Consider the following 23,574-nt stretch of genomic DNA (forward strand, 5'->3'; position numbering starts at 1 on the left):
AGAGGCACAGAAACACAGAAGAAAAGGCAGAGAACACCTGGGGGAGAAGAACGGCCCTTCCTGCGGGACGCCGCCTGAGAAACGCAGAAGGGACAAAGGAGCAGCGCTGTCACGACTGTCTGAGCGAGGGCTGCTGGCCACGGATGCGCAAACTAGCGGGCGAGTGCCTGGTGCAGCACACGGGGCTCGTCTACCCCCACGACACCGGGCCCGAGCACAGGCGGAGGCGTGGTCCTCACGGAGGAGGGACGCCCCACCCAGCAGCCTGGGAGGCCCAGGGTCACCGCCAGGCGGGCACGGTGCCCTTCTGACCACGCTGCGCCCACAGACGCAGTGCCGCTGCCAACAACGCACACTGTGAGGGAACGGCACCCACCTGGAACAGCTCTAAAAGGAGTCATCCTGAGCACGGATGGGCCGCACTCCTTAGAAAGGCGAGGTCTGGGAAAGGGAGGAACTGACAGGGGCCCCGGGGAGGGCCCCACACCAGGAGAAGCGAGCTTTCCCTTAAAGGGTGCTACGGGACAAACAGAGCAACAGCAGCGAGGCTGCGGTCTCCGAGGCAGAGGATGGCCTGTGCGGCGTCGACTCCCTGCCTCCAGCCACTGTCCTGTGGTCCAGAAGAGAGGGCCCTCGCTGGAGGACACACACAGGACCATCTAAATGGAAAATGGCAAACAACTCTCCTCTGGCTCAGAAACACAGTCTGGAGGCCAGGAGGACAGAGCCGGTGTGACCGCTGACCTGGGGGTGGGCGGGGTCCGCGCGCTCTTCCCGCGGCCTGGGGCTCGGAGGCTACCTCACGGCAACCAGACGTGGCGACAGTGCCCAACGGCCCTGAGGCAGAAGCCAGCACGTGCCCGCGGGCTGCGCGGCCGGGGGTGACGGTGGGGAACCCCCGCACTCACCGATGGAGCTGCTGGCACGCTCCCCCTTCTTCTTCTTGCTCTTCCTGCCCCGGCCCTTGGGCTGCGGGGACTCTGCGGGCACTGGCTTGCCGCCGCTCTGCAGGGGCTCGCTGGGCGCGGAGGGCTCCGCGGGGCCTGGGCCCGGCTTCTCTTCGCGGACGTGGTTCAGGTGCTTCCTATTGTTGTTGTTGCTGTTAACCTTCGTCTCCTCCCTTCGGTGGCCCGCCAGGGGCGGGAGCTCCAGCACTCTGGCCTTGGGCTCTGCCTGCGGCCGGGGCCGGGCCGGGCCCTCTGGGGCCCGGGGGGGCTCCACGGGCTTCCTGACGGGCTCGCCGGCGGCCTTGCTGCCCGGCCGCGGCTTCTGCGGGCCGGCGCCCCCTTTGTGGTGATGCACCATGTCCAGCAGGAAGGACAGCGGCTCTGGCTGCTCCCCGCCAATCCCCTTGGGCAGGAGCCGCTTGGCCTCCCTGGCGTCCACGGGCTCAGTGGTGTCCGCGTGTCTGGAGGGGTCGGCCCCTGGCCCCGGGCCCGCATGGTCCGCATGTCTGGAGGGGCAGGGGGATGAGGTCTCGGGGTCTTCAGTCGGCTCCAGTGAGCCGTTGTGGATGGTCTCGGCGCCAGGCGCCGACTCTGCGGCTGCCTGGAAGCTGCTGGCGAGCATGTCCAGCTTGGGGCAGTCCTTCGCGAGCCGGTCCTTCTTCTTCTTCTTCACGGCCCGCAGGGTCTGGAGCTCCTGCAGCCGCCGCAGCTCCTCCGTCAGCCGCTCGTCCTCGGCCCGCCGCCGCTCCTCGCGCAGGTGCAGGTGGCCCCGGGCCCGCGCCTCCGCCTCCAGGCGCGCCTTCTCCTCCAGCTGCGATGGAAGGGAAGGCAGCGTGAGACACAGGGACACGGGCGCCTGAAGAGCTGAACTGTGCGCTAAGACGGTAAGCTCTGACGGGCTGTGACAGGCCCAAAACTTAGAGCACGCCCATGCCAACGCAGGGGTGACGGGGAACAAGCCCCCACAGTCTGAGCTGCCAGGGGGTCGGGGGTCAGGGAGCAGAGGCCAAAAGCGGGTGTGCACCCCTGCCCCAATGGGCCCGGCGTCCGGGAGCAGGCGGAGGACGCAGCTGCCAGCACAGGACTGACCGGGCGCCTCGTGGGCGCTGCCAAGCCCATCCAGTGAAGCCCCTGCTGATGCACCCATGCGGGTCACAAGGACACACAAGAAAATGTCTGCTAAGGAACTAGAGATTCTTTTTCCCACCCTAGCAGGTAAAATTCCCAGCTTGTGTTCACTAGCGTGATACGACAAATGACCTTCTAGAACATTCAATGGACGTGACAGACAGTGCTTCTCTCTTGCCATCCAACTGGCAGGAAATTAATTCTCATCTCAGGTTAAGACTCTATGTTATTAGTGACACACATTCCAAGAGCACAAGTGGGAAAGATCCCTGCTGTCTAGCAAACAAACGCCCAGTAAGAGAACAGAGAACAGCCTCTCCGTCACGGGCTCCAGGGAGGCCTGTGCTGGGAAAATGCAAAGGTTCTTCCAGACTTCAACATGCCTCACGATATCTCAGAAGGCAGCATTTAAAACAGACAACCTGTCTTTCTACAAAACTTAAATATAAAACTAGGCTAAAAATTCAATAACAGATTTTCAAAAAATCTCAAAGATCATTCAAAACTCTTGCTCCATCAGGGAGGCGGTGCCAACAGCGCCCCCAAGTGGCCCCACTGGCACCGCGCCCCCGCAACACAGCAGCCACAGCACTCTGGACCCCGTGACCCTGGGAAACGGGCTGGGCGGGGAGCACACAGGTGAGTGGGTGCCGGGGGGCGGCCTATGCCGAGCCTGGAAGGATGCAGCCACGTCTGGAGTCAGGTCGCCTGCGCGGAAAGAGGATGGGGGCCGGGGGGGGGGGGGGGCGCAGCCCAGACACCATCTGCCTGAGCCAAGGCTTCGGGGAACCCAGCGGGAAGTGGATCCCTGGGACCCCGATACCGCAGCGCCGCTGGGTGGTGGACACGCCTCCTACACCAGGTTTGAGGCAGGAGCAGGCCTGTCCCTCCAAGGCCCCCATCAGGCCTTGGGTCAACCCAGGCCCGTCTCAGGACCCGGAGGCACGCAGCCCGCGGCAAACCCACGGCGTGCAGTAGCGGCCACCCCCGAGTCGCTGTGAGCGACACCAGAAGCAAACCCCACACAAGCGGCCCAACCCGTGGTGGCAGGCCTCCTCACCCCTCACAGGTGCGTCGGCTCCTCCCAAAGCAGCTCAGCCCACAGAGTCTGTGGCCTGACGAGCCCCCCATGAGCACGGCCTACCTGCCTGTGGAGGGGCTTGGGGAGCCAGGCACCGGGAAGGCCTTCAAGAGAAGTGGGCAGGGGGGGCAACTACCGGAAGGGACACTCCCTTCACGCACAGCGCTGGTGTGCCGGCTCAGAGCAAAGGCGACTCCACACCCGCCACCTCCACCAGCCCACAGCGCCCCTTGCCCTCGACAACCGAGGGCTCCTGCCTCGAATTTCCTGGGGAAGACGCGCCTTCAACAGAGAGAGGGGTGGGCCCGCTCGCCATGCCGGCAGCACAAGGACCTGGGGCTGGTGTGAGACCACGGCTCGGGGGGCACACGTGGGTCCCGTTCAGGCTGACGGAGGGCCCCAGGGCTCCAGGAGCAACGTGGGGGCCCGCGCGGCCCCAGGCCTGCCCCGCCGTTTACCTTCCTCTGCTTGTGCCGAGCGCGCTTGGCGGCCCGCGAGCTGCTCACGGGCTTGGTCTCCGAGCTGTTTATGAACTGCAGCAAGTCCTCCACTCTGCGATGGTCGACCACGCTCTCCCGTTCCGAGAGCTGGTCCGCTTTCTTAGGCTGCTCTTCCTTCCTCTTGGTCAGCCGCAAACGGAGCTTTTCCCTCATTTCCGCGTAATTTCTACTTGTGGGTGCAGCTGGAGGCTAAGACAGATGAAAACATGACTAGACTCGAGTTTTCATGACTCTGAATGTGACAGATTTCAGACCGCAGCATTAAGAAAGAATTTTTTCTCATCACTCAAGTACCCCATGTATGTCAGGAAAAATGAGTAAAAGACAAGCCTTCCATCACCAGTTCCCCAAAGCTAGTATCCTGGCACGGCCTGTCGAGCTCCATAGGTTCAGGGAGATCGGGCAGAGGGCGCCCAACTGTGCCCACAGATGGTCATTTTCAAACTAAAAGGAAACAACTGTCCACACTGCCTGGTCCACTCCTAACGTGACGGAGCTTAACTACCTTTTCACGGCAATAAAAGGGTTTATAGTTTTTCCGCATCCACTCACAGGCTTCCTTTCCAGTGGTGAAAAGATTTCTCACCGACTACTAACCCAAGTGCGTCCGGAGAAGACGAGAGACAACTCGCACTGCCTGCTCCTCCACTGCCCGCCCCAGGCTGCACGCCCAACACCTGCCCCTAACGGCGGAACGGCCGCCCCGGACACCGCGCAGCGTGGACGCGTCTTGCCGGGCAGCGCCGTCGAGCCCAGCATGTGTGACACAGAGCCCCGCGGGGCTGCCATCCATGTGAGCACACCCAACCGTGCCCACGCCCAACCGTGCCCACACGTGGGTCAGCAGTAGGTCTGACCTCATCAGCCATTCTAAACACCACAATCAAACGCAAAAACCCAGGGAGAAAATACTCATAACTAACTCTGGGCAAGTATTTTTCATTATTTCTGTAGGACAAGTACAACCTAGAAGCGGAACTGCTACTTTAGACAGTATCCTGATTTTATCAGTAACTGTGCTGCAAATAAAGCTTTACACACAACGTAACCACACCCTGGGTTCAGCCTGGTGTATTATTCTCGCGGAGAAGTTTGTATACTTCACCACTCTTATTGGAGCGTGCAGCTCGCAAACGCCCACCGCTCAGCACTAAGCTGGCCCGGGGCAGGCCCCGCCTCGGGCAGCGCCGGCGCGGGCACTCACCCCGCCGTGCCCGAAGAACTCGCAGTAGCAGCAGTCGCAGTACTTGCCCTCCTTCTGGTTGGTGGAGGTGGAGGTGCTGGAGCTGTGCTCAGAGCAGCTGTCCTCGTCTGCGCTCTCATCCCCGTCGTCCTGCTGCGGGTCGTACACGCCGTTCTCGCAGCGGTGCCCTTCGCAGTCAGGGTCGCTGCAAAACCACGCAGGGCCCGTCAGCAAGCGGCCTGCCCCGCAGAGGCACGGGCAAAAGGTGTGGGCCTGCCCACCAGGGCCCACGCAGGAGGCACAGCGTGAGGGGTCACACCTAGAGGGGCTCAGCAAGGCCCACACACGTCCCTTCCCCTCACCCCCGCTTCATCCAGGAGGGGTGTGTGTGTATGTGGGGGGGTGCTGCCAAGTTCAAAGGGAACGAAAACCATCTTCCATTAAACCCTGTCTAGCATCTCGTATTGCTCTGTGCTCCTGCGTGTGCCAAGTCACTTGGTCGTGTCTGACTCTCGCTGACCCCACGGACTGCAGCCCCCCAGGCTCCTCTGTCCACGGGCTTCTCCAGGCCAGAACACTGGAGTGGGTTGCCATGCCCTCCTCCAGGGGGTCTTCCCAACAAAGGGACTGAACCCCGGTCTCCTGCCTTGGCAGACAGGCTCCACCTGGGAAGCCTTGTGTGTACCAAATACCACTCCAAAACACCCAAGCCGCTCACACTTGCGTCCTGGGGGGTCAGGGAGCGCCGCCCCAGCCTCCCCGCCAGGCAGAGCTCACCTGCAGACGCTGGGGGGTGCGCTGACAGAGCCATCAGTGGGGGGGGGCGGGGGGCCCACAGGAGCAGGACAGAAGCTCTTGAGCGACTCCACGAAGCCGGGGGAGGCGGCTGTTTTAGGGAAGGACACGGCTGCGATGTTGGCTAGGTGAGGCGTGGAGGCTGCTGAGAGGGCGGCGGGCGCAAGGGCGGGCAGCGGGGCCAGGCCCGTGGGGCTGCTCCTCGGGGCCGCCGGCACCCCATGCCTGTGATCCTCCTTGTTGATGCCGTGAAAGACGTCACCTGCGACAGAGATGCTGGAGTCACTGTCTGCGGCCCTTCTCGAACTTCCAGCTGCTTTTTTTAGAAACCAACTCTTGGTCCGGAAACGTCCAGCTCTACAGGACCTTGCCCCTCCCCTGGGCTCGAGATGCACTGCCGTCTCGCTATGCTTACTTTCCCCCACACACACCTGCCCCGTGGCCTGACGTGGGGGCGGCAGCTGCTCGCCCCGGCCGTGTGGCCTGGGCTCCTGAGAACACACGTCTCGGCCGGGAAGCCAGCACAGCAGCCCGGCTGCGGATGCAGCGCCCCCAGGAGGATCGTCTCAAGCACAGCCCACCCAGACCTCCGGCCTTGCCCACAGCCTCTGGCGGCTTTTCCTCCAGCCCAGCATCTCTTACACTTCCTTTCTTCCTTCCACAACACTGACCTCTCCCGAGCTGAGGCCACTGCCCACAATTCTGGACTCAGAAACGCTGGGGGCACGAGCCCTGTGAAGGCAGCACGGGGTCCTCCCACCCGCCCCACCGGGGCACCTGCGGCATCTGCTCCCGGCGGCCTGGCGACCTCAGGCTGCGTGCAGGAGCCGGCGGAGCCAACCTGTGGGCGTGGCGCCCAGACAGGGGGACTGCTGCCATTTCCAAACGGAGACCCCCACATCTGAAGCCTGTGAGGATGCCTACTTGGCGCTGTCTCTGGCTGGGCGCAGGGCGGCCCCTGCACGTATAGGCTGTGCATCTGAGGCAGCAGTGAGCTTTGACCCTAAGAGCTCCCGACCCCCAGCTCCCTTTCCTGAGGGCCCCAAAGGACCTGCGACGTTGGCTGGGGGCCGCCACCCACGCCTTTACTCCTCTCGATGCCCACACAGCCCTAACTCTGGCTCACGAGGCCTCTCTGGGCCTGCTCCCGTGTGCTTCTGACGTCACCTTCAAGCCCGCTCTGCCCTGGGCTCAGATCAGAGCGGTGGCAACACCTCCGCACCAGGGGCCCGCACGGCGGCAGGGCTACACCTCGGGCGGGCTGGTACCCTGTCGGCTTGCTCTGCACGAGGCTCCTGCTTCAAGGTGACTGAAAATCCCTCTCCGTGCTCTGAAAGCAGTGCCCTCTTCCTCTCACAGCACACAGTGAGGAGAGTGGCGAGGCGGCGCGCAGCGTGGATGGCAGAGCCCCGGGGGTCAGCGCGGCAGCGACACCCTCGTCACGGCCCAGAGGACACGCTCCCTTGGCATGGGCACCTGTGGGAGTCACCCGCACTGATGCCTCAGGGCACGCCGAGGAGGAGGCCGGCCCCTAGGGGAGCGGGCCCCGGCGAGCGGGCGGGCCTTACCGAGGGACGGCGGCCTCTTGGACGACACGCGGAACTGACTGCTGCTGGACTGCACTGTGGTGGCCGTGCAGGACACAGAGGACGTGGCTGACGAGGTGGCCATCACGACTTTGTTTGCTTCCATGAAAGCGTCTTGGAAATTGTACAAACATTTCTTTTTCGCAGCAGTCTTTTTCTCTTTACTGTCGGAAACTACAGCCGTTTCACTGCTAGATGGAGGCGGAAGCGCTTCAGGTCTTGCTTCTGAGAGTGTTGGCCCTAATAAGTCACTTCCTTCACAGAAGAATGGGAAAATTAATGCTTCCAAAAGACACGGGATTAGGTCAACTCTAAAAAGCAGCTACTGACTAAACTACGAACGCTGGGGGCTGCTAGGGCTAGGAATCCCCGGCGACGGCGCTAGTCAGCTGGTGCGTGTCTAAGAAACATTGACTGAGCGCCTGCTATGTGCCGATTCCTGAGCCAGGCGCTCCCTAAAAGTAATTTAGGGTCTTAACACTACTTTCTGAGCTTAGCGCTCTAACGCCTAACCTAAAGATGAAGAAACTGAGGCCAGACAGGCTAAGTAACTTGCCCAAGGTCACACAGCTAGAAACCCCTTCCGAGCACAGACCAGACACCAAGTCTAGCTTGTTGTTTGAGCACATGCAGGGCTTGGGGTGGGGCCCCAGGGCTGTCCTCACACGGACGACAGAGACGAGGCAGACGGGCAGCCCTCATCCGCGCACCCTGTCCTGCCAGGAAGGCGCTGGCGCCTCGGCAGCTGAGGAGGCCGCAGGGAGGTGCTTGTTAGCAGGGACAGGGCCCATGTAGGGGCAGAGCAGGAGGGGAGGAAGGAACGGAAGTCACAGCGTTCAAGCCACAGCGCCCCGCTGCCCGGGCCAAGCTCTAGGGGTCACCACTGCTAGGGAGCCAAAGCCGACCACCACGCCCCGGAGCCCAGACGCGCCGCAGCCCAGGGGCAGGGAGACCCAGCGTCTGGGGCCGCAGGCTCCCGGCTGCCCAGCCCAGGGCCTGCACGGCTCTGTCAGCGCAGCAGGACGTGGGCAGCAGCCTGCCTGGGCGGGGGCCTGCCGCCCTCAGCGGAAGCCAGGGGAAGGAGCAGCCTGGGGCCTGCGGGGGAGCTGCGGCAACAGGTGGCATCGGCTCAGCTCAGGTCTCTGTAAACTCCAACGAAGGTTTAACGAGTTCCTTACCAGAAATTGTATCTGGCAAGTAAGTGCCAGGGTTCCAGTTCTTATCATTCATCACTTCTGATCCCCAAAGACTTATAAACTTAGAACTAGTCCACTCTGGAGTGCTCCCAAAACAGCTCGGGTAAATATGGTCTTGAAGAGATGCACTGAATACCTGGTGTTTATTTGTGTGATTCTGAACAGGTGCTGGTGGTAAAGCCTACAAAAAAAAATGTTCTAATCACATATCAAAATTAATATTCTGTTCACCTACGGATTTAAACTACAGACAGACAAGTCGTTATTGAAACCTGGGGGCACGCATGCTGCCAACAGGCGTGCAGGGAACACACCCCGTGGAAGGCGCACTTGAGCACACCCGGGGCCGCCCGTGACGGGCAGCGGCCGCCCGTGACGGGCAGCGGCCGCCCGTGACGGGCAGCGGCCGCCCGTGACGGGCAGCGGCCGCCCGTGACGGGCAGCGGCCGCCCGTGACGGGCAGCGGCCGCCCGTGACGGGCAGCGGCCGCCCGTGACGGGCAGCGGCCGCCCGTGACGGGCAGCGGCCGCCCGTGACGGGCAGCGGCCGCCCGTGACGGGCAGCGGCCGCCCGTGACGGGCAGCGGCCGCCCGTGACGGGCAGCGGCCGCCCGTGACGGGCAGCGGCCGCCCGTGACGGGCAGCGGCCGCCCGTGACGGGCAGCGGCCGCCCGTGACGGGCAGCGGCCGCCCGTGACGGGCAGCGGCCGCCCGTGACGGGCAGCGGCAGCGGACGGAGACCCGGAGAGCAGCTGGGGCTCAAGGGGCTGACCGCACACACTCAGGCAGCTCAGGGACTGACAGTGTCGCTCCTGAGTCACGTTTTAAGCGAGGCCAACTGCACGAGACCTGCTCCAATGGCTCACTCTCACCTGACGTTTGAAAAATCACCAGTCAAAAGTCCCTGTGGAGCCACTGATAAGAGGTCAGCTCTGGCCCTGTTCCCTCACACCTGGGCAGAGTGCAGAAGTGTGGGGACAGATGGGTTTGACACTGAGCTGAGCCCACCCTCCCAGGGTGTGGAAGGAGAGCCCTGCCCAAACATTTCCGGGCTGACTGGCCGTCAGCTGCCCCCTGCACGCCTGGGCGTCCTGCCCCGCCCTGGCCCGCAGCTGTGCCCCTGCCTGACGCCCCTCCCTCGGCGCGGCCAGAGCAGGCTCGTGGAACATGAGCGGGAGTGTGGCTCCCCACCCCCTGACGTAGAACCAAGTCCCAGGGGTGGTGTGGCCTGCCTTGTGCTTCTGCTCACTTGGCCTCTGGACACACGGTCTGCCCTCGGCCGCCAGACTTCAAGCTACTGCTCGGCCCACAGTGTGGCTCACGGTGACCACTTCCTAAGAACGTCCTAACTGCAGCTCACGACCCTGCTGGCCTGAGTGAGCCTCCTGCCACAGCCGAGCCGCCACGCCCTGGAGAGGCTGTCACTGCCCCCCTCTCACCCCCCCTGGAGCCCAGGCTGCAGTGGCCCGCCCCAGTGAGCCCACGAGTCCAGGATTCTCCCTGTCAGCACTCAAGACTCACGTCCAACCCACTGGTGGTGCAACTGCCTTGCCTCGAATGATGGAAGGTGCCTGGGGGCGGGGCCCCCTGGAGCCTGCCCTGCCACCCCCGCATCTCGCTGACACCAGCACACGCCATCACCCCATCCCCCCAGGTGTGCGGGAATACCCCCAGGGACACGGATGTGAGCAGTGAGTGTGCTCAGCTCCAGGGTGGTGGGGGAAGGGAACATTGAGGAGGACCCCAGGAGCAGAACCCCAAGGGCCAGGCTGGGCAGAGTGGAGAAGGGACAGGCCAGAGCACAGGGCCAGCCGGCGTCCAGGCACAAGGGAGTCAACCGGACGGGCTGAGGGGCCACGGAGAGACACGCACGTGTGCCTTCTGTCCTGGGGGGCTGGGGGGCACAGAGGGCTCTAGGCAGCAGGGTGAGGCGGTCTGGTCAGCTGGGTGCAGAAGTGGGCCTGCGGCGCTCTGGGGGGAAGAGCGGGGACAAGGCTGACACGGGGCGGTTAGTACGGGCAGGGGGCAGAGCGCTGGCGGGCAGGGAGGAGGGGAGGGTCTGTGGCCCCGCTCCCGGGGGCGCGCGTCAGGGCCGGAGCTGGGCTGAGCTCTCCCCCCGTCCCAGCCTCTGGGCTGCACGGGCTAAGGGGTCACGGGCCAGCTCACCCTCTCCTAGCTGTGTGACCTCAGGCAAATTCCTCCATCTTTTTGTGCTTTAGTTTTCTCATCTGTAATTTGGAAACACCCACCTCCAGGGGATGTGGTAAGAATTAAACCAGACAGTGCACGTCGAATATTCAGTGTCGCCTGGCCCAAAGGAAGCGTTTCCTGAGCGCTAAGTGGGGGTCTCCCTAGACACAAGCTAGCACCCCCAGCCCAGTTCAAGGTGCTGCTGCCCTCTCACGGGGCCAGGGCCGGGGGTGGGGTCCTTCCGCTCGGGCAGCTGAGCACACCACCGACCCTCAACGGGCTCAGGCAGACGAAGGTGGAGGGTGCGGCGGGAGCAGATTCGGGACTTGACGGGGAGAAAGCAGGGCAGACCAGACGCCCAGCACCATGGCGGGAGCCTAACCTGCTGACCTGGCAGCAAGTCTCAGGGGCAAAGGGCAAGGGCAAGGAGACTCCCAGCAGGCGTCAGTCTCCTCGGAGCAGGGACGGAGCACGAGGCACTGACAAATGGGAGGCTGCAGTGCTAAAGGCCCCAGGGCACGCAGAGCCTGCCGGGAGGTGGGACGGCCTGTGCCCGCGGTCAGGCTGGCTGGCTCAAGACACAGACTCACAGGCCAGCCCCCCAAGAGCCCGGGGACAGCGAGCGCCACCTTCTCCCCGGGAGCGTCCACTGACGGCCTGCACCACGCCACCCACGCCTCTCCGGCTTCGGCTCAGCCATCAGCGCTCTGCCCCGCGCCACCTCTCTGCAGGCCCACCCACAGGCTCCCGGGCTGGGGTCTCCCCTCAGGGCCGTTTGTCTGCACTGCGGCTACTACTTCTATCGAGGTTTGCCACAGCGTTTTGAGATTTCAAATTTGATCACGGTTTTGCCTTCTCTTTAGACAACGAGATTTCTGAAAGCAAGGGCTGGGAGTACTGTCTTCCTTTATCTAGCAGGCAGCAGAGGGCCCGGCACAGCCTGCTGCTCAGCGAACGCTGAGTGGAGTACGGACTGGAACCACGGAGCTGTTCCATGGAGACATGAGCTAGGGACGCTGTGCGTCTGGCTCAGAAGACCATGTATGCAGAACAGGAGGCCCAGTGGTGGAGACCAAGGGCAGCGGGGGCCGCAGCAACCAGGCTGCACCTGGGTGGAGGCGTCTGCAGAGGCCTGCCCACCTCCAGAGCCAAGGGCCTCCTTCAGGAGGAGAGGAGGCCCCGTCGCCAGACCATCCGGGGGCCACACCACCATGAAGATGTGCACGATGCGAAGTGCGTGTGGACAGCACTATCGAATCACAACACCGACTGCAACCTTCACACAAGCCCTTATGGCTCTAGCCCACAGGAGTTCTGATGTGCTCTTCACTTTGAGACAAAGCTGATTCACAGGAAAGCGCAACTCTGCTCTAACTGGACGCCCAGCCACACTAACTGACGACTTCAGCGAAGCACACTTCTGAATTCACGCACGAGTCGTGAGGCCCAGCCTGTCCTGCACGGAGCCCAGAGCCCGGGAGCAGTGGATGGAGCCCCACGCGGGCGGCGGCTGCTGCCAACACCCAGCGCCCGAACAGGAGGGCCGCCAAGTGCCCAGCGAGCAGGGGCGAGAGTCACTCTCCACTGGGCTTCTCCTCAAAGGCTCCTCAGTGCTCCTGCCAGAGAGGAAGAGGCCACACCACCGCCCTCCTTCTGCTACTTCTTAGCCCAGAACTGAACTCAGCAGCACGGGCCGCAGCCCCGCCACAACCGGCAGGCGGCGATCAGCTCACGGCCCTCTCCCCGCAGTCTTCTCCTTCCTCATACTCCAGCGGAGCTGACACTTGCTCCCCGTCTAACCCTGCGAGCCACGTCCGCAGCGGCTGCACACGAGGGGCCCGGTGAGGGGGTAAAGGGGTGAGGGGCGTGCACGCCCACAGCTGTGCGGGAGCCCTGTCCCCAGGCTCCCTTGATGCACTGAACTCACCCACCGCTTCCAGGCCACCCCGTGCTCCTGTGGAGAGCCCGAGACAGCGCTCCAGCCCCGTCCTAAGGGAGCAACTGCTTCTTGACACATTTTCCAGACAGGAAGGACACAGCACGTAAAGCCGGGGGCCTCGAGCTTGACCCCGGGCCAGTGGCAGGGGAGGAGCAGGCGCACGGTCGCGGGCTCTCCTCTCTCAGGTGGCGAGTCCTCCCCCGCTCTCCTCGGGTTTTGTCCGTCGAGGGGAGACACGTCCCAAATCCCAGACAAACGGCACAGGACACCTCTGTAACCAGGTGCTGAACTACAGAGAAAGCAAGGGAAACCGTTCACGGGGAGCTGGTAAGAACACAGCAAGAAAAACCGGCCCCAGCGGAGGTGCAGGAAGGGACAGGAGCCCTGCGGGCGTGCGCACCGCCGTGGCAGAGATGAGCAGACAGCCCTGCGGTCCCACGGGGAGGAAGCAGAGGCAAGGGGAGCTGGGGGGTCCAGGGGCCAGCACACCAGCAGCACCTCCACGCCAGCAAGTGGGGTCCCCTCCCGAGGAAGCACCCCTATTCAGGGTCTGCTGAGCATTCATGACCTCACGATAAAAAGGGTTAGCGCCTCATAGCTTCATCCAAACACAGAGTAACTATGTGTGAAACGCTCACAGAAAGGAAAGATGAAAGAAAAGGTGATCAAGGAACAAGAGAACATAGAAAGTTTCTAACACATTTGAAACATAAAGCTCAGAAATAAGAATTACAAGCAGGATTAAAACCTCAAACTTACGGAGTAGGTTAGACACAGCAGGAAACCCACCAAGCTGGAAGAGTGACCCAACAGGAAGTTCTCAGAACAGAAGGTGATCAGGCTGGGAGGGACCACGGGTACAGAAAGCAGGGCGAGAAGGTCTGGCCAGAGGTTCAGGAAGAGACATCAGAGCGGTGGACAGGGACCAAGAGGCAGGCAACCTGAAACTTCTCATGTGCTACGGACAGGAAACGTGGTTAGCACGCAAGAACAAATTGGTGCCATGAATAGAGAGACTCTAAGAAAGAGCCAAAAAGAAATGCTAGAAATAAAAAACGCGGAGAGAAAAACCAAGACTCGGCAGACTGAACACAGCCAAGAAGGGAACCGATGAGCCTCAAGACACGACAAGAGAGACTTTTCAAACTGAGATGTGAAGAGAAATGAGAATTTAAACACACAAAATCCTCCAAAAAATGGCACCAACAATGACAAAAAAAGAGAACAGAACGTCCAAGAATTTGGGGCCCTCTCAAAAGATGTTCCACACAGGGCTGGAGTCCGCAGGAGCAGAGCAGGCAGGAAGGAGGCGTGGAGGAGTAGAGGACGTCCAAGGGACAGCCAAGGACGTCCCAACTCTCGACCGGCACCAGAGCAGGCCAGGAGGCTCAGAGGGCACCAGCAAGACCCCCACAAGACCCCACCCAGGCGCAGCACATCCCAGCTGCAGGAACCCAAGCCAGAATCCTAGAAGAAGCCTGGGGGGTGGGCTGAGGGCAACAAACCCCATCCTACAGAGCAAGGGACACAGTCACAGAAGACATCTCACTCAAACCACGCAAGCAGGAAGAGAGCGGGGTTAACCAGGTTCTAAGTGTTCAAAGGAAAAAAAAACAAAAACACCAACCTAGAATTCTGTATCCAGCGAAATTATCCTTCAAAAGTGAAGGAGAAATAAAGACTTCCTCAGGCAAACAAACACTGAGGGAACGCATCTCCAGCAGACCTGCCCTGCAAGAAATGTTAAAAGATTTTCTTCAGGAAGAAGGAACGTAATATAGGTCGGAAACTTGGATCTACATAAAGGAAGAGAGATCGATGGAAAAGGAATAAACACAAGGAAAATAAAATCTTTTTTCTCACTGTTAATTGATCTTAAAAAAAAAACACTGCAGGAGTAATAGTAACAATGTGCCAGGTGATTAACGTTGGATAAATGAAGATGATGACTGCAACGTCACAAGGACAGGAAGGAGGAACTCGGAATAACCTGTTACAAGCAGCTCAACTACATACAAAGTGGAGGAGTAGTGTTGGAAGTGGCCCTAGTTTAGTCAGAAGGTGCTTTCTAATACAACTGCTAAAATGGAAAAAGAGGTGTAATTGATATGCTAAGAAGAAATAAAATGAATCAGAAAATGTTCAAGTGAGAGTAAAGAAAGCAGAAAAGGGAGCCTCTGGCAACAAATGGAAAATAGTTACAAACATGGGTATTCATCCAAACACATAAAAAAACAAAAGTGAATGGAATAAGTGCACCAATGAAAATACAGAGATGATCAGAGTGTATTAAACAAGAAGCTTCCCCCAGCCCCCAAAGCCCCAAGACCCAACGGTGCCTGTCGACAAGACAGCTGCTGCGAGCAGCAATGCAGATCACCCCAGGCAGCTCCGCGGGGCCGCAGGCGCCACACGACCTGCAGACGGCCCAGGCCGCAGCGCGAGGAGCCATCCCCAGCTACCGCAGGGCCGGCCCTCCAAGGGCACGCGAGCAGCCCAGACACGCGAGCGTCTAACAGCAGAGCACCGAACTGCGTGGCGCCAAGTCTGCTGGGCCTGCAGCAGGGCAGGTGGACCCGCCGGGGGCTGCAGGCCACCCCCCCCCCCCCGCCCTCCCCAGCAGGGGTGCAGCGGCGGGGGGGTGGGGCCTGCCCTCCCCAGCAGGGGTGCAGCGGCGGGGGGGTGGGGCCTGCCCTCCCCAGCAGGGGTGCAGCGGCGGGGGGTGGGGCCTGCCCTCCCCAGCAGGGGTGCAGCGGCGGGGGGTGGGGCCTGCCCTCCCCAGCAGGGGTGCAGCGGCGGGGGGTGGGGCCTGCCCTCCCCAGCAGGGGTGCAGCGGCGGGGGGTGGGGCCTGCCCTCCCCAGCAGGGGCGCAGCAGGGCCAGCGGGCACACTCCTGGACCCCACACTGCCAGCCAGCCGCTGCCTGCCGCACACGGAGCAGCAGAGCACCATTCCTCCTGAGGAACAGAGAGCACCTGCCAAGACGGGCCACCTCGGGCCCCGAAGCAGCCCTGAAAGACAGACTTAGAGATGCAGGGCGCGCTCTCAGGCCAGAAGGGAACTGAAGTAGAACCAGCCAACAGGAAGACAGCTAGAGAGCTCCCGAATGTGCGGAAACTAAGTTTCCTGTCACTTAGCCTTAATTTTTTCCTTCAGTACTTCATCACTGTATTTACCTCCTGCAACTACTCACCATTTTTAAGTAACATTACTCAACATACAAATTATAAACCTATCAGTGGTAATGAAGACTTCTGAAAATGGAAATAGTCTTCAAGTCTTTCTAATCTCAAGGAAATAAAATTTTAACAGTACCCGTTCCAAGCGTTTTAGGTACTATTTTCCCACAATGGCAAAAGTATGAATTAGAATTACAATTAGAGTGACATAGTCCTAAAGGCGACAACTAACCAGAGCAGAAATTCCTAAAAGCCCTCACGACGCAGGGAGAGGAGCTGGTCAGAAGAGCCTCAGTGGGCACAGCTGCCCACACCTGGGGCTGCCCCCGCCTGCATGGGGCAGTCACCTCGCTGAGAAGCCTGCTCTGACGGAGCTGAGGACAACCATGTCCTTCCACTACAGCACAGTCCTCCTCCACCAACCCCTGTAGGGCTGGGCACACCCTGATTTAGGCACAGATGGAGCCATAGCACACGACTAAGTCACACTAACTCAAAGAACACACGCCAACTTTGCAGACCCCATGCAGAGAAACGCTTTTGTACCAGGCACAGACCAAGCACTCCGGCAGACGCACCTCGTTCCTGCAAGGAAAGCGCACCCAGCTAATGCATTTCAGTTGCACCAGTGGATAATCTTGGCACTAACAGTGAGCAGCTAAGACACAGCCTCACAGCTGCCCCTCTGCAGTATCTTCGACCCATGAATCTTTCTCGTCCACCTGCTGGATTACGGTTCGGTGGTAACAGACAGACTGCGACCCAGATGATGCTTTCCCCCCTTTATCCTTCTATACACGTTGGTAACATCCTGCGAAAAGGCCAAAATCCAGGGGATAACTCAGTTTTAACTAGAGTGAGAATAATAAATTTCACTGCTTTACTTGAAGATTTTTAGGAACTATTTCCTGAGTAATTTCTACCAGCACGAACATATGAGGGAACATTCTACACCCTCTTCCCCAGGTGGTTCCCTAGGGACTAGGCAATGGAGCTCTGTTTAGGTAAGAACAAGGAGCAAACAGCTCCCAAAGTCATATACTCACCTGAGGAAAAGGGTGACGGATTGGGCGGACCATACAAACAGCCTGGCCTTGAATATAAACGTGAATATGCTACTTAAAACGACCCGATTAACAAAGGCGTCATCAAGAGTTTGAACTGAGCAATGAGTCAGAGAGTGAAAGTCGCTCAGTCGTGTCTGACTCTTTTCGACCCCATGAACTATGGAGTCCATGGGATTCTCCAGGCCAGAATACTGGTGTGGGTAGCCTTTCCCTTTGCCAGGGGATCTTTCCAACCCAGGGACTGGACCCAGGTCTCCCGCACTGCAGGCGGATTCTTTACCAGCTGAGCCACGAGGGAAGCCCAAGAACACTGGAGTGGGTAGCCTATCCCCTCTCGAGTGGATCTTCCTGACCCAGGCATCGAACTGGGGTCTCCTGCATTGCAGGCAGATTCTTTACTAACTGAGCTATCGGGGAAGCAACAGTCAACCTAATAAAATTTAAGCATAAATTTGAGTGGTTACCAAGCACTTATTATCACAGAACATAACAAACGGAGGATGCTCTATGATAAACCAGCAATTACCACGCGGTGCCCTCCCCAGCAGACAGACAGCAAACCCCAGTGAGGGGTGACGTGCGGCCTGACAGAGCCACTCTCACGCCGCATGCTCACTTTCTATCACACTAGAGAACCACTGTCTATGAGTAGAGTTTGGGGAGAGTTCTATTTTTGACTGATTAGAGCTAATAACGTTAGCCAGAATAACTGATAAAAAATTAAAATTTATGACATGAATCAATAAAAGTTCGTTCAAAACAGCTAGTGAGGCAAAACTATCTAAGGTACGAAGAAGGAAACAAACCTAACGATCTCACTGCAATGTCTAAGGTGCTCAGCACGAGCCTCAGGTCCTCTGACAGGAGGCGGCGCGTGCCACCCTTCCCAGCCATCACCCCTCTGTCCTGCCAGGCCTGCCCGGCTGCCCCCGGCTCTTCACTCACCTGCCGGCAAGCCTCCGCTGCACGGCACCCAGGGTCCCTCCTTCAAGCTTGCACCTTTCTACATAACAGTCCTTTAAGAAGACTGTCATTTAAGACCCTGTGGAGCCCGGCCAGTGTTAGAGGACTCATGCTACGTTCAAGCTATGTTACCCGCTACCGCCAGGCCCCGAAAAGCTGGAGAACTGGGCTGCTCTCTGGGTGGGCAGAGGCCCTGTGGTCCCCAGCTTAACTCATTATGCCAGTACCACCCTTCACATCCTGGTCAATTCCTAAGGGATGAACCATGACGTCCACGATTGTTTTTACAAGTGTAAAGGTTCAAAACTCCAGGAGGTTATGACATTATGGTAAAAAGAAACGTTTGCAGACCCTCCCATGAACGTGGCTGCTGCCCCACACAAGCCGTCACTTTACGGATCTGTTTAAACACGCTCTCAAGGCCTAAGCGGTGCGTGAGTGCCCTGGCCCTTTCTGCACACTCACCTTACTGTGTGTGAAGGGGGGCGCTGTGTACAAGGTGGGGTGGATGAGAGGGCGAGGCAGGTGCGGGACGGCGTGCACGGGCGCGTGCCCATGGATGTGGGGGTACAGGTGCAGCGCCGGGTGCGCGGGCTTCTCGGGGCTCAGAAACTGGTGCCCGGGAGGCAGGGCACCAGCGGCCATTGCTGACGGCGTTAATCCAGACGCCTCTTGTTTACAAACGTGGCATTCACAAGCGTTTGGAGCTTGTTCTGCCTAAAGGGAAAGAAAAAAAGAGAGTTTTTAGTGAGTGAGTACTGAGTATTTAGGGAAACAAAGAATGACAAGGACTGAGCGAGTCAGCCACACAAGAAACAGAAAGGCAGCGGGCCGCCCTGCCCCCCCGGGTGGACGGGCCCCTCCTCGCGAGGTGGACGAGGGCCCCCAGGACTGGGGCTGAAGAGGCCTGGGGAGACAAGGCATGCGCACCTCACCCCGGCTGGGTGTCTGCCGGGGCGGCAGCCTCACCCGTCTGCATCCCGCGCCTGTCTGAGCAGGGCCGCGGGGACTGCAAGATGGCGGAGTGGAGAGAGGGAGCTGGGGGCAAGCACAAGGAGGCCACTGGTGCCAGGCTCTGCTGGGCCCACGGTGCCTAACGGGTGGCTACACAGAGGCTCTTCAAAGGGCACCAGAGACGGGACTTCCGGCTAAGGTGGAATGAAGCTGTCGCTGACTCTTCTCCCTCAAAACAAGTGCAAACCTGAAAACAACTGTCAGAGGCAAGCGTTCTGAGGCTGGAAATCGACCAAACGGAAAACACACTGAGAAGTGTTTACTCACGGAAACCTGCTAGAACTTCTACTTAAGCACAGAGTGGGTCTAGCTTTCTTGCCCAGGGCTCTTCCTATCCCCAACTCCCTACACCCTTTAAAAACTAACTAAAAAACAAAACAAAAATAACATAATTCAAGAATCGATAGCAAAATTAAAAATGGTACACTAAAATTTTGATATGAAAAAAGTAGAGACAGAGGCACAGAAACACAAGACACAGAAACGACCAACAGAGTGGGAGGCGAGGGCACCACCACCACGGACACCAGCGGTGAGTGGGAGGCGAGGGCACCACACCACGGACACCAGCGGTGAGTGGAGCACTCCAAACGAAAGGAGAAACTGGCGGACAGGGTGAAAATACAAGATCAAGCTAAAAGGCTGGAGAGAAAGACACAAAGAAGCTAAAATTAAAAGGGTAAAAATTCATAAAACATGCACACAGTATCCTGAGGACAGCTGGAATGGCTATATTAATATTAGAGAAAATAGTCTAAGATAAAAATAACAGCAGGGAGATATTTCACGTGACAAAAGGGCCAATGTATCAGGGAGGCAGAACAGTAATTATATGGACACACATTAAGCAACACTGTCCCCAAATGCATGGATCAGAAACCGGAGGATTTGAAAAAGGAAACAGATCATCTGAAAGTTAGAACAAGACTTTAATATGTCTCTCTCAGTAATTTTTAGATTTAGATAGAAAATCAGTAAGGATACAGAAGACTTGAATAATGCTATCAATTTGACCGAACTTTCATTTATAGGACATTCAAGTGCACATCTAGGTTAGACCACATGTTACGCCATAAGGCAAGTCTTAATAAATTTGGAAGCTCTAAAATCAGTAATCTCAGGTTTAGATTTAAGAAGTTAGGAAAAGAAAAAATTAACCCCAAGAATATATTAAAAATAATGGAGATCAGAACAGAAATCAATGAAACAAAAAAGAGAAAAATATAAAAAAAAACACACACAAAAATTGATTTACAAAAATATAGCCAGAGTGACTGAGGGAGTTAAAAAGGAGTAAATAAAATTACCCAAATCAGGAATTAACATGACTACAGACTCCACAGAACTAACAAGAGATAATAAACAACCATGAGACATCATATTAGACAGCTTAGATGAAACGGATAAATTCCTAAAAAGACACAAATCATTAAACTCAATCCAAGAAGAAATAAAAAATCTGAACAGACCTGTATCAAGTAAACAAAATTTGAATTAGTAATTTTCCCACAAAAAAAGATCAGGTCAATGGGATTTCCCTGGCGAATTCCATCAAATATTTAAGAAATGTCAGTCTCCGACGAATTCCTTCGGAAACTCAGGCAGAACGAACACTTTGCAGCTCACTCTCCAAGGCAAGGACGCCACTGTTGCTGCTGTTGTTCAGTAGCTGAGTCGTGCCTGACTCTCTGCACCTTCCAATTTCATGGCTGCAGTCACCATCTGCAGTGATTTTGGAGCCCAGGAAATAAAGTCTGTCACTGCTTTCACTTTCCCCCTTCTATTTGCCATGAAGTGATGGGGCTGGACGCCATGATCTTAAGTTTTTTTAATGCTGAGTTTCAAAGACATCATAGACAACAGACCAATATCCTTCATTAACATAGATGTAGAAATCCTAACAAGACATTAGCAAATCAGTCAAGCAACAAATATGTTTTTTAAAAAAGACTATATGCCATGACCAGGTGGGATTTATCCCAGGAACACAAGATTGGTTCAAAATCCCTTGATGAGATACACCTTGGTAACAGAACAAAGGATGAAAATCACAAGGACATCTCAAGAGATGCAGAAAAAAAAGGCTTCTTAAAAACCCAATGAATATTCACAATAAAATTCTAAAAAAAATTCTAAAAAAAAACAAACCCAAACAACCCTAGGAGTAGGACAGAATTTCCTTAGCTTGACAAAGGACATCTAAGAAAAACCGACAGCTAGCACCACATTTTACCAGTTGAAGAGTCGACGCTGTCCCCCCACGACTGGGAACAGGCAAAGGCGTCTGCTGGCGCCACTCCTAGTCAGCGCTGTCCTAGAGGCTCCAGCTAGCTCAGTAAAGCCAGAGTAGGAAATGAAAAGAATCCAGGCCACTCACAGACAACAAGATTTTGTATGTATGAAACCCAAAGTAATCTACCAAAAAAACCCCAAACAAACCCACAAAACCTCAACCACTCTAGAAGAAAAAGTTTATTAGCAAAGCTGCAGAATCCAAAATCCATACCTAAGAACCGACTGTGTTTCTAAATGTTACCAACAACCAACTGAAAATCGAAACAAGGGCTTCCCTGGGGGTCTGGTAGCTAAGACTTCGTGCTCCCAATGCAGGGGCCCCCCGAGGTCCAGCCCTGGTCAGGGGACCAGCTCTCACACGCCGCAGCTGAGAGCTCTCACGCTGCAAGCGGAGACTGCACGCCGCCAGGAAGATGGGCGACCCTGTGCCGCCACCACACCCAGCGTGGCCAGGTGAACGGATGAAGAGAGGGGACCCAAAGCGGAAAATGCCTTTACGTAGAATCGAAAGACACCTAGAGGCCCAACGGACTTAAGAGACAGACTAGAAACTTTTAAAAACTGCAGAAAGAAATTAAAGATGACCTAAACAAATGTAGAGAAATAGCATGTGCAATGCCCATAGGTCTGTTTTCCCAAAATTGATCCTCATCATCCCACAAATAAAAGATTAGGCCCAGAGGGTTCTGGTAATGAAGTCTATCAAACATTCAAGAATTCAATGCAGCCCCGTTACAGCCCAAGGAGGTCTTCGTAGAAGGTAACAGTGTTAGGGTTAGTTGCTCAGTCGTGACCCACTCTTTGCGACTCCATGGACTGAAGCCCACCAGGCTACTCTGTCCATGGGATTTTCCAGGCAAGGATATGGAGTGGGTTGCCATTTCCTTCTCCACGTTGTCCCTAAAATGCATTTGGGGGGAGTTTCCCGGCGGTCCAGTGGTTGGGACTCAGCACTCTCACTGCCGCGGCCCGAGTTCAACACCTGGTCAGGGAGCTGAGCGCCTATAGGCCACGAGGCGCGGCCCTCACCCAAAAGTAGCAAGACAGAGCGTGTGCAAAGCAACTGTCCTCTAGTAAAAACCGATTCGAGAAAGCAACATTCCAGGGGTCCCTAGCGGCTCAGCTGGTGCAGAATCTGCCCGCAGTGCAAGAGACCTGGATTCTATCCCTGGGTTGGGAAGATCCCCCGGAGAAGGGAATGGCTCCCCACTCCAGTATTCTGGACTGTACAGTCCATGAGGTCACAAAGAGTCGGACACAACTGAGCCACTTTCACTTTCCCACCTGGAAAAAAACATATATGGAAATGCAGAGGACTCTGAACAGCTTCAACAATTCTGAAAAAGGCCCAGCAAGAGTAAGGCAGATCCTGCCTGACTTGCAAACCTATAATCCAGCAGCAGTCGAGCAGAGCACGGGTTTCCGGGGCGTGGAGGCTGGGGCAGGATGCCGAGCGTGGTCGCGGCCCCTCAGCTGCAGTCGGCTGATGCGCAGCCAGCGGCCCCGCGATGCAGCAGGGAGCGCGGGCCTTCTGACACAGGCGCTGCGCCAGCGGGTACCAAACGACCCTTGCCGCAGACCTTCTGCAAAACTGAGCTGACCGGACCACAGACCCAAGCAAGAGCCAAAGTTACAAACCTTCCACAGCGAGACAGTTTTGTATCAGGTAAATTTTTTGGATATGCCATCAAAAGCATGATTTATAAAAGAAAAAGCTGATAAACTGGAATGCATCAAAATCAGTAACTTTTGCTTTTCAAAAACACTGTAAAAAAAAACCAAACTAATAGATGTATCACAGACCAAAAGAAAATATTTGTGGATCACATACTTGATAAAGGACTTGTTTAAAGAGCTCTTAAACCCAAACACTAGATAGAAAAGGAAACAGCCCACACAGCCCTTAAATATATATGACAGAAAGCTTAACTTTGCCCATAAAAAATGAAATAAAAACTGAAACCTCACAGGGTTACCATTTCTCATCTATCAGATTGGCGAGAGTTCAAAACTCTCCCCCGTGACAGCAGGGGAGGCCACCACACTCCAACCGGGGAAAGCCGCTGCTAGAGACCCTCCTGGGGACAAAACCACCTGCACTGAGACGTCAAGACATGTGAGGTCACTCACTGGAGCGTTTACGATAGGAAAGGAAAGGGAGGCAAACACAAGTGTCCATCAGCGGACTAAGAACAAAACACAACACGCCTAGGATCCGTCTCCACAGTGGGGCTCAGAGAGGCCGGCAGCAGGGCACGGGGGAGTGAGCTCCAACCAAGGTGGCCAGGACACGCTGCTGGGCGGGGCGGAGGCACTGTGTGTCAGGGTAGGCCTTTCTCGTCAGTAGGGAAGAATGTTTGTACCTGCACAAATCAACACTGGAAGGACACACAGTAACTAAATCTGGTTCTGGGGATCAGGGGTTGGGGGGACCAGGGGCTGGGGTGATCACAAGCTGGAGGTGCACAGGGGCTGGGGGGACCGGGGGCTGGGGTGATCACAGGCTGGGGGT

The 23,574-nt window shown here is 57.2% G+C and overlaps 1 protein-coding gene across 3 annotated transcripts in view; it reads right to left on the reverse strand.

Annotated features, from left to right (window-relative positions):
- The window catches only part of FAM193A (family with sequence similarity 193 member A), a 149,326-nt gene that overhangs the window by 13,969 nt on the left and 111,783 nt on the right, over positions 1–23,574 (reverse strand). For all 3 annotated transcript variants that reach the window (XM_069594895.1, XM_069594894.1, XM_069594896.1), the window contains exons 13-19: positions 18,219–18,470; positions 8,399–8,597; positions 7,203–7,475; positions 5,617–5,896; positions 4,861–5,044; positions 3,615–3,845; positions 909–1,758 (exon numbers count right to left, since the gene is read on the reverse strand). In XM_069594895.1, the coding sequence (XP_069450996.1) occupies positions 909–1,758; positions 3,615–3,845; positions 4,861–5,044; positions 5,617–5,896; positions 7,203–7,475; positions 8,399–8,597; positions 18,219–18,470 (2,269 nt within the window). The remainder of the gene's footprint in view (positions 1–908; positions 1,759–3,614; positions 3,846–4,860; positions 5,045–5,616; positions 5,897–7,202; positions 7,476–8,398; positions 8,598–18,218; positions 18,471–23,574) is intronic.

The sequence above is a fragment of the Ovis canadensis genome, chromosome 6, assembly GCF_042477335.2.
Source record: "Ovis canadensis isolate MfBH-ARS-UI-01 breed Bighorn chromosome 6, ARS-UI_OviCan_v2, whole genome shotgun sequence".
In the NCBI taxonomy this organism is placed as follows: Eukaryota; Metazoa; Chordata; class Mammalia; order Artiodactyla; family Bovidae; genus Ovis; species Ovis canadensis.